Raw genomic sequence first — 15,414 nt, forward strand, 5'->3', positions numbered from 1 at the left:
ACCATGCACATTTGGGTGAGGTAAACATACCTCTCACACAAGTCACACACACACACACACACACACACACAAACGCAAGTGGGGCCGACCGCAGGCCAAGCAGAGGGGGAGATATGCATGAAGAGTGCCCCTCCCCCTTCCACTTCCTCCTCCCCCCTGCTCCTCTAATACGGAGATGAACCTGCTCACCACTCTTGTGGCCCCAGCAGAGCAATAGAGCACAGACAAACACACACACACACACACAAACACACACCAGATAACTGCAAGTCTCATGGCATTACTGTAGAGCTGTGGGTACTCCACACACACACTCACACACACAGACCACACCACACCACTACTGGACCTCTTCAACAGGACTCAACTGCTGACAGACAAAAAAAGGTGAGTCGGATCCATCTCCATTCATTCACACTTCTTCTTTAACTGTCGTAGCGATGAGAAGCTAACGTTTCATTTCATTTCGCAGGGTATCATTTTAGGCATTCGCTCTACTCCATTTTCCGACAGAGCCCCCGGTCTATAAATAACAACAGCTCTTGTTCTCTGGTGAACAGTGAGTCTCCTGTGAGACCCCCCAGTGGCGGTGGATGGGGCTTTAATGGCTTGACTGCTCAGGAATCCCTCCGCCAACCCACCCACCCCCCGGCCCTTCTTTTAAACCTTTAAACCTTTACATGTACCAGGAAGCTGTCATAGAACACCCTTTCCCCCTGGAAAGCCCCGTGGACCCTGTAACAGAGAGAGAGAGAGAGAGAGAGAGAGAGAGGGAGAGAGAGTGGATCTACCCTTTTCCACATCATCTCAGGCATTAGAGACTGGAGTAGGGACGAGAGAGAGACTAACAGGACTCTAAAAGTACTTTGTTGGTCCACCAACCGACCTCGACACCCAAGCTGGGGGTGAGAACAGCTCTGGGGGACATGGACGCGACTCCTACCTCCACCCTGGCGGCGGCGGCGGGGGGGGACTCTGCTCTCGGGCCGGCGGAGGAGGGCGAAGGCGGCGAGGAGACAGTGGGCGAGGCGCTGGGGCGCTTCGAGGCCACGCTGCGGGCGGCCGTGTGCGAGGTGCACATGGATGTGAGCGTGTTCAAGCGAGGCATGGAGCGGCGGGTGGAGGAGGCGTGCGGGGCGGGCGGGGCCCTGGCCGAGGCGGTGGCCCGGCTGCAGCTGGAGAACCAGCAGCTCAGGGGACAGCTGGAGGCTCTGGGCCGCCTGGTGGAGGGGCTGGCCGGGGCGCGAGGGGGGGAGAGGGACAGTGCGGGGGGAGGAGGGGGGGGAGAACTCGGAGAAGGCCACCAGACCCGGAGCGTTCGGGTGGTTCCCCCCTCGGGGACGTCAAGCGGCGGCGGTCAGCCCGGTCTCTCGGCCTCCGCGGTCCCGGGGGCGTCAGGTTCAGGTTCTGGTTCTGCCGTCCCAGCAGGACCGGCCTCTGGTACAGGTCTTAGTTCTGAACCGCGCCTCTCCCCCGGGGGTCCACACCTCTCCCCCGGGGGTCCACACCTCTCCCCCGGGGGTCCACACCCAGCTCCCCAGCCCGGCAGTGGGAAGACCCAGTTCAATGTGAGTACCCCCTCTGAGCATCCTCCAAAAGAGGAACTGCCGTTTTGTCGAATTTCAGCATCACTGGCAGAGTGCATTGGGGTTGATTTTTTTATTTGTCTGTTTGAGATTAATTGCGGTTTGATTTGGATTGACAGCATATTTTTGGGAACCCAAGAAGCACACACATGTGGCGTCAATGTTCTCAATGTTTGTTCTCTGTATGCTTGTTCCTCTCTACTCTTTTTGTGTATATATATATATATGTATATGTATGTATGTGTGGTGTATTTACGTGTGTGTGCATGTGTGCGTGTGCTTGTACTTGCGTGTGCTTGCTTACACAACATGTTTACTGTATTCCGTATGTGTGTCTTTCGTATGTGAGCGTGTGTAACTTCCAAAGCTCAACGTCGTAAATCTGTCATCTCTCTCTGGTGAGAAAGAAATGCTGTGCTGCTCCTGGTAATCTTAGCGAGGTGTCAATGAATCACACGGTGTGAAGATGTGTCATGTCCTGACCTGTTGTACCCTGGCCGTACACAGGAAAGAAGATCCCTCCCCATCCTCCTTGCTCAATGACCAATCATATAAACATCTATAAAGATATCTTGCATTGTTTAGATTAGTTTGAAGACTCATAAACATCTATAAAGATATCTTGCGTTGTTTATATTAGTTTGAAAACTCGGCGAACGCAGATGTAATTATCACTGAGCTCTTATCAAGTCAATGTCTTGGTACTCACATTCCCTGCAATTACACACACCCTCCCTCCAACCCTCTCTCATTAATTCATTCACTCACTCACCTAAATGGATAGTACACCTAAAAAAACCACAATTGATGTTTTGGGGGGTGAACTATCACTTTAGTACCGGTACACTTGTATTAGAATAGCGTCCACACACTCAACTGCTGCTGCATATATCACACATTAGCATTAGAAGCATCGGTGCAGGGGATTTGCCAGTTGGCTGATTGGTGGACAGTCCCACCCAGCAACGATTAACACCAGCTCTGGCGGTTGAGACCCAGTGGACCTCACACTGTCGGGACATGCTGCCTTCCATTGACCTCCTGGACCGCCCAGATAGACGCTCTTACTGGGATCAGGGTGCCATGCTCATCCCCCCTCTCTCTCTCTGCTTCTCCAGTCCCCCCAAAAGGGCACATGTATTTTTGGCAGGGCAGTGCTGATTGATAGCCTCCCAGTCTTGGGGGTTTGGGTTGGGGCTGTTTGGGGCCACTCTGACCCCCCCTGGTTAGACAGCCTAGTGTGGGGGCTGGTTAAGGGGGGGGCATTAGAGGCTTTAGGGGGTTGTTTCGAAACTTTTATAGCAGGCTTCCCTTTTTATAGCTGCCTAATCGTGTGTGTGAGTGTGTGTGTGTGTGTGTGTGTGTGTGTGTGTGTGTGTGTGTTTCTGCCTCTGAGTGCAGGATTGATTTTAATAGACACATATTTCCTGCCTCTACCCAGAACTCTGACCTCTTTCAGGGATGGATGGATAGAAACAGCGACAGTAAAAGGAGGAGAGAGAGAGAGAAAGAGAGACAGAGACAGACAGAGAGACAGAGAGAGAGACAGACAGAGAGAGAGACAGAGAGAGAGACAGAGAGAGGGAGTGAGAGAGAGAGAGGGAGGGGAGAGAGAGAGAGGGAGGGAAAGAGAGAGGGAGAGAGAGAGACAGGAAGAGGGAGAGAGAGGAAGAGGGAGAGAGAGAGAGAGAGAGAGAGAGAGAGAGAGAGAGAGAGAGAGAGAGGAACCCAACCCTCACTCGTAGAGCACCCTCATGGCTCCCTGCGCCATTCCCACAACGGTTGTTTTTGTGACTGATGAGAGTGATTGCGTCTCCCCAGTTATGGGTTCATAAAGTTGTAAAGCTCGGGAGATTACCTCACCACCATGGGCCATGTTGTTTGGTCATGTGCTCGGGGTCATGTAGGGGTCACGGTACAGAATGTGAGTTGGTGGTAGACAGAACTGTTCTGTAGACGGAAACAAGTAAGGTTGGGTATCAAAATGCCCTTCGTGATAATACCACCATATCTCAAATGTCACAATATACAATAACATCGTTGTATGGTGGAAAGTATGGTGGAAACATGCCAGCGTGAGGAAAAATGACTGAAATGGAAACGACTCGTTGTAATGCACGTAATGGAATGAGGAACATGTTTCACACCCGGCGTTTGAGACCCTTCCTCGTTCTATTTGAATAGATTTCAAGATCCTTCTGCTTGTTTATAAAGCTCTCACTGGCACAGCACCAAAATATCTGAAAGTCCTTTTGCTAGCATATCAGCCCAATAGAGCTCTCAGGTCTTCTCTGGTTTTCTCTGTGTACCACATGTACAAAAGAAGAGATTTGGTGAGGCTGCATTCTCATTTTATGCAACCAAATTGTGGAATGCACTGCCAGTTTATATTAGGGATGCAACCTCAGCAAATATGTTCAAGTCAAGACTAAAAACCCATCTTTTTAATATAGCCTTTAAATGAAAAAATAATTCAATTATGATTATATAATGATTGGAGCACTTTGAGCTGCAACGTTTGCAGGAAAAGTGCTATACAAATAAAAAGTTATTATTATTATTATTTCATGCATTACAATGAGCCCGGATGAGCTCGGATTCCTACCTCCACTAGCCTCCCCTGATAGACTGTGCATAACCCTAACCCTAACCCAGTCTCCCCTGATAGGCTGGTACCCTAACCCTAACCCAGTCTCCCCTGATAGGCTGGTACCCTAACCCTAACCCAGCCTCCCTTGATGGGCTGGTACCCTAACCCTAACCCAGCCTCCCCGGATAGACTAGTACCCTAACCCAGTCTCCCCTGATAGGCTGGTACCCTAACCCTAACCCAGTCTCCCCTGATAGGCTGGTACCCTAACCCTAACCCAGCCTCCCCTGATAGGCTGGTACCCTAACCCTAACCCAGCCTCCCCTGATAGACTGGTACCCTAACCCTAAGCCAGCCTCCCCTGATAGACTGGTACCCTAACCCTAACCCAGCCTCCCCTGATAGGCTGGTACCCTAACCCTAACCCAGCCTCCCCTGATAGACTGGTACCCTAACCCTAAGCCTAACCCAGCCCCCCCTGCAGTCTGTGTCATGTCTTTGGTACAGTATGATGAAGTGGCTCCGTCTCTATATGTTTGGAGGAGAGAGCCAGCTTGCTCTCTAAGGCCGCTTTCAGACCTACATTCCGTTCCGATTTAGGGAGTAGTAAGTTACAATATCGCCCCCACATTTGGACCGGCCCTCTGAACAATGCCAGAAACATATTTTTAAAAATTAAACTTTAAATATATGTTTTAATCATATCATATCTGTGATTTGAGGTTTGCTTTCAAATAAAAATGTCCCTTAGTTATAAACTATTTTCATTAACATTATTAGTTAGTTAGAGAGAGGGAAAGGAGAGGAATTTCCTGAAATCACCAACCAAAACTGTTTTGCAAGCGCGTCACCTCACGCGTGTTGAGAGCGATTCAGTCTCGATTGCAGTGCGAACACAAACTGAGACGAGGTTAATTGCAACATTGTAACATATTGTAACTTACTACTCCCTAAATCGAAACGAAATGTAGGTCTGAAAGCGGCCTAAGATGTCTAGGAAAAAAAGAGGATCACTTTTGGGGAGTTGTGTTGTCTCGGCTGTGATTGGCCGGTTGTTAGTGAGAGGAAATGAACAGGTGGTCATCAGTATGTGTAGGACATGAAGGTTCTCTGGCTCATAAGGGTGACATCTTATGTGACCCCGTCTTCTCCTCTGACTTCACTCACCAGTTACGCATGCATGCACACACGCAGATACACACACACACACACACACATCCACCCACACATGCACACACATCCACCCACACATGCACACACATCCACCCACACATGCACCCACACATGCAGACTCACACACACACACACACACACACACATCCACATCCACATCCAAATATCCATATTCTCATACAGAATACATACAGACATACATTTACTCTGCACACACACACACACACACACACACACACACACACACACACACACAGACCCTCTCAGAGGAGCATATGCCATGCACAAGTCCTTAAAAGAGCTATCCCGGGGGGGGAGGGGGGGTCTAGTTCTTTTTAGTGTAGCACATTAGGGAGTGATACGCCCAGCCTATCCCAGTCCCCAGACGGAAAGTTGAATTCCGTCTCCCTGTCGATATCCCCCTGAGTAGCGCTGCCAGCTGTTCTCCTCTCCAAACACCATGCCAACATTCCACAGCGCTGATGTCACCTGGCTCTTCCTCCATCAACCCCAGTGCTAAATGAGCCACTCTGTCAGAATTGTGTGTGTGTGTGTGTGTGTGTGTGTGTGTGCGTGCGTGCCTTTGTGTGTGTGTGTGTGTGTGTGTGTCTGTGTCTCTGTGTGTCTGTGTGCACACGTGCCTTTGTTTGTGTGTGTGTGTGTGTGTGTGTGTGTGTGTGTGTGTGTGAGAGAGAGTGTAAATTCTGCGCTCTTCTGTGCAGGCTGGCATGTTTCTAAGAAAGAGAGGGAGAGAGGAGGGATGGGTCTAAAAGAGAAGAGGAGGGCAGAGGAGGACAGAGGAGGGCAGGATAAAGTGATGAATGGAGAACCAACAGCCAGACCAGAGAATGACAGTGACCCAGCAGGCATGTGAGCTGAGCACAAAGATCATCCCCAGGGCGCTAATCTCTCTGCTGCCCCCGGCCTCACTGTACTGAGGCGATGAGTCGACGGGGCTCAGGTGGGGGGGGGGGGGGCTCTCTGCTGCTGGTCGTCACCGCTAGTGCCATGCCAAAGGAGCTTCGTTCAGGGGGGGGTTCAGGCGGGGAGCAAGCGCAGTGCGCGATGCTCTGAACTGGCACCGAATGACAGAACGATATCCAATAGACACCGCTGCTTTGGCCGCTCCACCACTTCCTGGATTTCCAAAGGCTCCGTTTGGGGCTATATTAGGAAGTAAGAGGAGTGGGGGCGGGGTGGGGGGAGTGGGAGGGGGGGGTGGGGGGGACTGATTACACCTCTAAAATAGCCCAAAGACCTGAGCCTAGCCACACTTCACGTTATCAAGAACATGTGCTTTGAGCTGAAAGCCACTAGAAGGTCCTGTCTCACACAACCTGTAGCTCTGTGAAGGTGGTGTTGATAGTCGGGGGCAAAACCAATGTGGGATTATGTTACTGTCCGTGGGGTCAACTATGGGTCAATTTGACTAAGGGGTTTTGGAGGGGGCGGGGCGGGGGGGGTGGGGGGCAATTGAGATGGAGGCTACACTCCCGTTTCTAGGAATAAGGAGGGGCATGCGCTCGCTTGATCTTCTAGCCATCTATGGCTCTGCTCATAGGGCCATTCTGGGCCTTCCAGGCCATTTTGCTTTTGATAAGCCTCCTCCCCATGGACTGGGCTGGTTCTGCTGCACTGACACACACACACGCAAACACAGAGAGAGAGAGAGAGAGAGAGAGAGAGAGAGAGAGAGAGAGAGAGAGTGTGAGAGAGAGAGAGCCTTACCATTTAACACGTTCCATACTGTTGCTCCATCCCTACCATCTTGTTATTGCAGCCCTTGTCCTGTGGTGGACACCTGATACCCTGGCTAGAGCCAATCAGTCAACGAGTCACTGGTTCTCTAATGTTGTACAAAAACCCTTATGTATACACTTTCAAAGTACTTTCTGGTCTGTCTTGCCCCAGGGACTAGTGAGGAGGTAGCTGATAATGAATTGCATTTATATATAGCCTAGCTAGCGCTGTTTCAAGATAACCTAAAGCGCTTTCCATTATATGGGGGACAGAACTCACCCCATCGATACCAATGTATAGTTAGGTAGAATTCTCCCTGCTGGATCGACAGAGGCATACCCTGTCTTAGCTTCCCAGACCAAGCCTTCAGTGTGTGCAGGGTGGTGTGTGGCTGCTGGCAGATCAGACAAACGTTCACTTGCTGTGTTTTCCCTATTGGAAGAGGAGGAGAAGAGGCAGATGTTATCTGACAGAGTATCTTGGAGGAGAGAGAGAGTGCTTGAATAGGAGAGGCAGGCTGGGCGTCGCAGGGGCAAACACAGACGTATCCAGATGCAGACACAGAGGTAGTCGGCCTCCCGTATCAGGACATCCCAACTGACAGTGAGAGGGGAAACGTGATAAGGCGCCTGCACTGATCCCAAACTCTCTTCTGTTCTGTGTTTCGCTCAGTGAAATATGCAGCGGTTTTATGAAAGGGATAGTTCTCAAAATTGCATTTCTTTACCTTAAAAGTTATGCGCTGTGAGAGATTGCAATCCAATGCAATATTCACTCCCAAAGCCGTTATTAGCTGACGTTAGCATTAATGACCAAAGATCAATGTAAGTGAATGGAGCCTAGGTAGCATGCTCTCATTTGCATTAAGTGTGGTCTGTTGTCTGTTGGACAGGGTGTTGGTGGAACGGAAGCCGCTGGTGTCACCCCTGTCTCCTCAGCTGTTCAGGAGAATGGCAATTATAGAGATAAAGGTACGTACAGGACACACACACATGCACACACATACACACACACATACACACGCATGCACACACACTCACGCATACACACACACACACACACACGCATGCACACACACACATACACACACACACACGCATGCACAAACACATACACATACACACACACAGTCACAGGGACACACAGCCAAACGGACACACGTGATAGCCATACCACAGCTGATAACCCAAACGTTCCTCCCCGTGACTGAACTTCTACCCATCTGTGTCTCCTCTCATCCAATCAGGTGTCTCCTCCAGGCCAGCGGCCGAGACGTCATCGGCGGACAGCCATGTGTCCCACGAGAACATAGCCCCCCCGAATCTGAGCAGACCCCACCTCCCTCTCACTGCTGTCACCAGAACAGAGTCCTCAACCGGCCCCAAAGCAGCTCACTCTCCCGCCTCCGTACCCAAGACACCAAGTCACTCCCTAACTGAGGCCGCCTCCCCCAAGCCAGAGCTGGATTCTGTGTCGAAACTTTGTGAGTGAAATGCGTATTCAAGGGGGTTCCTCTCAATATCATATGATGGAAAACTAAAAAGTTTGTCAACTGGTCAGCTTTCATAGTCAAAGTATCAACGTGTGACCTTTTTGTCGTTTCAGCTCCAGAAAGTACCCCAAAGCCACCAGAAGTGGGGTCACCAGGGGAGGGTCAGGGAACCCAGGAGCTGTCGGCCCCTGTGCCTCAGAGCAGGCCCCGTTTCCCCCTCACTGCCATGATGAAGAGTAGCCTCGAGTCCCCTGCTTCAGTGGAGCCAAAGTCACCCGGTCACTTTGTACCAGATGTCACCACTCCCAAACCAACAGGAGAATATCCTTTCAGATCTCGTGAGTGAAACTCTGACACGGCGGCCTTGCTTTGACCGTCCTCTGTGATGGTGATGGTTGTCTTTCTTTTAGAATTCAAGTATGAAAGGTAACTCATTAATGAACCATCACTGATGCCTGGCTCTGATCTTGGTTGTTTCAGCATCAGCTGTGAAGAAGGAGGCCCCTGTCCCAATGCGTACAATAACCCTTCCTCAAGCAACAGGTAAGGGACTTTACTTTGTCTGTGCTAGGTAGGCCTCGCTAGTAAAGTGTACTACATTTTCTGTCTGACAGATTGGAAGTATTTGTTAGTCAGCTGCCCTCTTCCACACTTGGTAAGGTAACTCAAATCCTTACCAGGTTCTTACCTGTTCTTACCTTCTCTTGCTTCTTTACTCAACCGTCTCCCAATCGTCCAATCAGAGAACTCCTCTGGGCCGCAGGAAGTAAAGTCACAAGTCATTGGTCAGGTGTCACAGGAGCTCACAGGACCTGTGTCCCTGACCAAGCCTTATGTCCCGCTCACTACTACGGTCAAAAACAGCCCTGACTCACCCTCTGCTCCGACCCCAACACAATCTCCTGCTTCAGTGCCCAAGTCACCTAGTCTCTCAAGAGATGTCCCCCCTTCACCTAAGCCGACAGGAGACTATCCCTTTAAGCGTGGTGAGTGAAGCACAGATACACCACTCCTTCTCCTGTCTTCCTCCCTATCTCCTCTTGTCTCACCATTTCTGACTTTGTTCTGTTCCGGTTTCTTTGTCTAACTTCTCCTCCACTTCTGTTACTTTCCATCCATTTCCGTTTCTGGTTTAGTGACATCAGGACCACCGATTAAGACAGCGAGTAGTCCCAATCTGATGCGGAGCGTGAGCTTTCCCCAACCAGGAGGTAGGTTTGCAGTGGGCCTAGCTAGCCAATACCTATTTGATCTGTTTGTATGGCCGTGTATCTGTTGATCGTCCATCTGCCATCTCTTGGATATAACCTAGTTAACATTGTCTCCTCTCTCCCTTCCTCTGTGTGTGCCGTGTAGAAAAACTCCTCCCCCCCAAAACACTGACCGCAACTAGTTTCTCCTCGGCAAGCACAGACAGGTACAGTATTCATCCTGAACATGTCAAACCTATCGGACTGTACACTGTTCAAATGTCTACACTACTACAATAGTTTTTTGGGGTTTTGTTATTGCATCTATGATTTATGACAAAATACTCCATCTATGTTTTCTTATCATGTCTAGGAGCCTGGACAAGCTTGGAAATGTGTCATTCGGTGGTGGTGGTGGTGGTGGCGGTGGTGGTGGTGGTGGTGGTGGTGTGGAGAAGAGGCGGGAGACGCTGGTGAGGTCACAGACGCTGCCCCGCAGCAACGGGACCCAGGCCAAGCGAGCTCTCTTTGAGCAGATGGACACAGAGCCTGGCAGGTAGGGCATAGCTACCTGTTCTGACCCCTACCTCCTAACCCAATACTGTACTATATGTAAAGCACTTTGAATTGCTCCTGTTGTATGAAATGTGCTATACAAATAAACTTGCCTTGCCTTGCCTACTACACCATAATCGACTATCATATTCTAAAACGGTGTCATTAACCCCATCTTATCTTACAGGCCCAAGGCCGCCACGACCGCCAAGCCTAAGCTGGCTCGTTCTCAGAGTTTTGGAAGTGCCAGCAGCATCAAGCAGGTCCTCCTGGAGTGGTGCCGCTCCAAAACCATCGGCTACCAGGTGAGTCAACAGCTCCTCCTGAGCCTTGACAGGACCAGTTGCATATAGATAGACCCAGTCTTAGACTTAGATCTCACTTTAAGTCAGTCTTGCTATAGACTCTAAAATGTTCCAGTTTTTTTTAAGCTCACTGATGAGTGACTAAGGTAACACTGACTTAGATAGTCTGTCACGCAATGCATTCTAAAATGTAAAATAAGACAGTTGACAGAAGAAAAAAAACATGCGGCCAAAACAGCTACACCTAGCGGTGGAAGATATGAGAGATAAACTCAATTTTCTTCTGCTGAAAACGTATGTATATTGGAGGAATATAATGTGGAGAAAAGTATACTGCTTAGCAGTTTTAACCAGTGAAGTAGTTTACCGCGCTGGAGTTACAGTGTTAGCTAGCTATTAGCCCTAACTCGTTCCCATAGCAACATCAAGCTTAGCCAGGGGGGAAGGTGGCTAACTTTCTAACCTCAAAATAAGTCAGTCTTGTTTTTTTATGCAACAGACAGTCTTAATTAGACTGGTCTAACCTGAGAATATAAAACTAGTCTAAGGCTTAGACCAGTCTTAATCTATCTTTATGCAACTGGCCCCAGGACAGCAGCAGGCTCAACAGTGCTGTATTCCAACTTTAGAGACGTTGGTTTGCAAAAATTGCACCATGAAATATACACATGATATACGTGACGCTTCTTACACTACACGCTTCTCATTTGGATTCAGGCCTCAGTCAATATATAGGATTGTTCATATTTTGATTTAAAAAATTAAGTCATACTGCATTTCATTCCGTACCACCCTCCTCCTCCACCAGAACATCGACCTCCAGAACTTCTCGTCCAGCTGGTGTGATGGGATGGCCTTCTGTGCCCTGATCCACTCCTTTTTCCCCCTGGAGTTTGACTACAACACACTGAACCCTGCCAACCGAAAACACAACTTTGAAGTGGCCTTTACCACTGCAGAGTAAGTGTATTCAAAAGTGTGTGTGTGTGTGTGTGTGCGTGTGTGTGTGTGTGTGTGTGTGAGTGTGTGTGTCCCATATGATGGGAGAGTGTGTCTGTCAAAAAAGGATCTTAAGTAAAAGTCAAAGCATGTTTATATGAGAGCGTGTTTAACATTCCTCCTCTCCATCTCATTCAGGAAGCAAGCTGACTGTGTGCGTCTCATAGAGGTGGAGGATATGATGGTGATGGGAAATAAGCCAGACCCCATGTGTGTGTTCACCTATGTCCAGTCCCTCTACGCTCACCTGAAGACATTTGAGTGACCTTCGGATTAGATAGAACTTCCTGTTCATCTGCCATTGCTCCCCAACACAATAATAGTGTCCAAGTCTCAGAACATTCATTCAGTCGCTCTATATCAATCAATTTGATCAGTATTGCCATAGCAGTTTTTTCTTCTGCCTGTTTTGTGATTGTTTAAATTGTTGGATTATTATGAGAGAACTTATCAAATACAATTGTATTGGAATTATTCTAGTTGTGTAATGCATAAGGATTTGAGCTCATTTAGAGTGAACACATATGCAAGCAATGTTTAATTGTGCTGTATAGTTTTACAGAGTTTAACTCGAGAGCCACCTGCTAGTCATTTTTAATGGTGTAATTCATGTGACCCAAAGCAAAAGAAAATCTTCAACAACCCAATAAAGTTTAACTATATCTTATGTTGGTTACATGTAGCAAACCACAAAAAAAATAAAAATAAGATAACATGCAAGAATTGAATGTCAATATTTTCAAGCTTTCGTTTCAAACTGTATTAAACCAGCTACGATATGCAATATGTGTCCCTTCTCTGGCTTTACCATCTGTGAATGTGCTGTGGTTAACCACTGTACTGTTTAAAATACTGTATGATAGAAACAACTGGGGATTCTACTGAGATTGTTCTCCTTGCTGTCACAGAGGAAACTCCTGGTTTCCTTCCTACCTGGCTGGTCGCTCTTACCAGGTGACGTGAAGAGGATCACTGTCCTCTCCATGACCCCTCACTACTGGGGTCCCCCAGGGCTCTGTCCTAGGGCCCTTACTGTTCTCCCTCTATACCAAATCTGTTGTATTCCATCAATGTCACTAAAGGAAAATCCAGGCTTATTTTTGATACGTTTTCAAGAGACCCCGATTTTTTGATATGTGTGACGAGACTTCACGAGAAATCAAAATAAGCCTAGATTTTCCTTTAGTGACATTGATGGAATACCCCCCAGCACTGCAGAGGAGGCTTTGTAGGCAATTGAAGGAATTACTACATAATGCATTGATTTCATGGGAAGATTCTAGTAAGAAATAGGCCTATGCCATACAAATATCAAGAGGTATTTACCCGCTCTTTGCTTTTTCTTTGGGAAATTCCACTGAAAGACAGTTGGACAAAGTTATATCAGCAAAGCAGATGTTTAGTTATATTATTTAATATTATTTGAGAAGATGGACAGGGTATGACCAGGGTATGATGGGCAGGGTATGACCAGGGTATGATGGATAAGGTATGACAGGGTATGATGGACAGTGTATGACAGGGTATGATGGACAGTGTATGACAGGGTTATGACAGGGTATGATGGACAGGGTATGATCAGAGTATGATGGACAGTGTATGACAGGGTATGATGCACACAGTATGACAGGGTATGATGGACAGTGTATGACAGGGTTGTGACAGGGTATGATGCACACAGTATGACAGGGTTGTGACAGGGTATGATGGACAGGGTATGACCAGGGTATGATGGACAGGGACAGGGTATGACAGGGTATAACCGCATCACCTTGACTTACCGTTCAGAATCTCATGTCCAAAAAACAGCTTCACCCCAGGAAATGTCCTTCCATTCTCCACATTAACGACTGAAAGAGATAAATCCACAGCAAGAAATTACTAGCTGGTTCACTCACTCATTATTGCAAATAAATAAATACATACATTAAAAAATAGCCGGTTTTGGACACCCGGCCTCTCCACATGCGTTGCACCTCCTGCTAGCTACCCGTCTAACGTTAGCTGAGTGGAACACGTGTTTCTTCCAAGCAAAGTCAGTGGAACATCGGGACAAAATGTGGGGGGGAAAGACAGTTAGTTGTCTTACCATCCTCTAAAAGCACCGTTTTGTTGACGACGTTGATCCGCTGAACAACTCCGAGGAAAGTTGCTGTTTTCAGCGTTAACTTGATCCGCTTTCCTCTGAAGCTGTACATGAATTGGAAGTCGTCCATTCTCATTTTTAAAAACTTAGATACCGAGATAGTCGAAAAGACTAAAGACGAAAGACGAAAAGAAGACAAACTCAAATGATTCAGCCACGTCTAATGGTGGCCTTGTTATCCAAAGCAAAGTCGTCTCATAAACACGCTGACCTCTAACCTCGGCGTGTTCATTTGTCTTCGCGCCGAAAATGAAAATCCTCGCGCGCCGCGCGGCTGGGATGTCATCTTCACCACGGTTTCCTACGGTGGCCGACAAGGGCAAACGCACTGCAAAGACCAAAAGCATTTCCATTAGGAGAAAACGCACTGCAAAGACCACATTATTATTTGTTTACATTAAGGCTTTAATATTGTGCCATTCTTCTTTCGTTCTTTTGTTCATAAACATGTAAGTTTATATTTTGGGTATGTATTTTCAATGTTTAATATTTAGATTGGAGATAACTGAGGTAACAGTTCGCTAGTTAACGTTAACAAGACCACAGAGTTGGCTAGTTTGCTAGCCACTTTCTAACCGTCTTGAATGAATGTGTACGTTAAAATCCGTGGCTAGCTATTTTATGGTGTTCTTTATGATTGTGTTCTGAATATTCTTTGATTATACGTGGATGGATGTCGAGTAGTTAGCTATCATTAACGTTAGTTGCACTGTACACACTGGACTGCTGCAGAGGTTTAGCTAACGTTAGCTAGCTAGCTAATGAACGTCACACCTCCCAACCAGACTGAGTTAACTTAGAACCTCATTACAACTAACTTATTATATTATAAAAGAGCAACAGATTCGCTTTGCTAGGGATCCTGCTGGTGACTTTGTCCTCTATCAGAGCTTGCTAGCGACACATTTTTTTTAACCAAATCTTGCAATTAACTCGCAACTACTAATTCTTTTGATTGCATTAACGTTCGTTTTCTCCCCTCTATCATCTCCACATTTGATAGGATACTTAGTGAGGGGGACATTGGAAAAGTGGGAGATGGAGAGAGGTGAAACGGAGAAGGTAATCTGAAATCTGAACTCTGACACAGTTTCTGTATTGGTAACAGTGTTCACACTTTTGTTCCAACCCAGCTCTGTTATTATTTCTTGTGATTACTGATGGAAAGATGATGCACTTACTTAGACAGATGTATTTATTGGAAATCGATTTGCATGAAGGGTTTTGTTAAATGGCAAAAAAATCTACTTTAAATTAAAGTCAACCACTCTCTCCTAGAGGTGGCTGCCCTGCAACAGACACCCCACTCTGCTACTTTTGATGCAAACTGATACGCAGTTATCTATCAAACTGACATAATGTTTTCAAACAGACACTTGACGGAACTGTCTTTCGGGATTTTGTTTCCGCCTGTTAGACATTTTTTACACGCATCTAATTACATTTTGACCGTTCTGAGGCATAGGTTGCCATGGTAACTCATGGTAAATCAACAAACAAGCCTGGATTTTCATTTATCGGCTTTCATGGAATACCCTCCAGGTTTAAAGGGCATACAGAAGTGTAGTAGAAGTGGACTAGGCAGGAAGTGTCTGGTCAGATAGAGAAATGTTGACAAACCAGACACTAGGAATTAGC

General features: G+C 47.5%; 1 protein-coding gene across 1 annotated transcript; it reads left to right on the forward strand.

Moving 5' to 3' along the window:
* Positions 1-926: 926 nt before the first annotated feature.
* Positions 927-11,895, forward strand: LOC308155909 (smoothelin-like protein 2; the record flags this gene model as incomplete). Its single annotated transcript, XM_080529275.1, has 8 exons — positions 927-1,568; positions 7,982-8,060; positions 8,336-8,572; positions 8,695-8,867; positions 10,230-10,327; positions 10,514-10,631; positions 11,440-11,591; positions 11,769-11,895. The coding sequence occupies 8 exons, from the start codon at positions 927-929 to the stop codon at positions 11,893-11,895; spliced, it is 1,626 nt and encodes a 541-aa protein (XP_080385401.1).
* Positions 11,896-15,414: the final 3,519 nt, after the last annotated feature.

The sequence above is a fragment of the Nansenia antarctica genome (genome assembly GCF_963989245.1).
Source record: "Nansenia antarctica genome assembly, chromosome: 4".
Classification (NCBI taxonomy): domain Eukaryota; kingdom Metazoa; phylum Chordata; class Actinopteri; order Argentiniformes; family Microstomatidae; genus Nansenia; species Nansenia antarctica.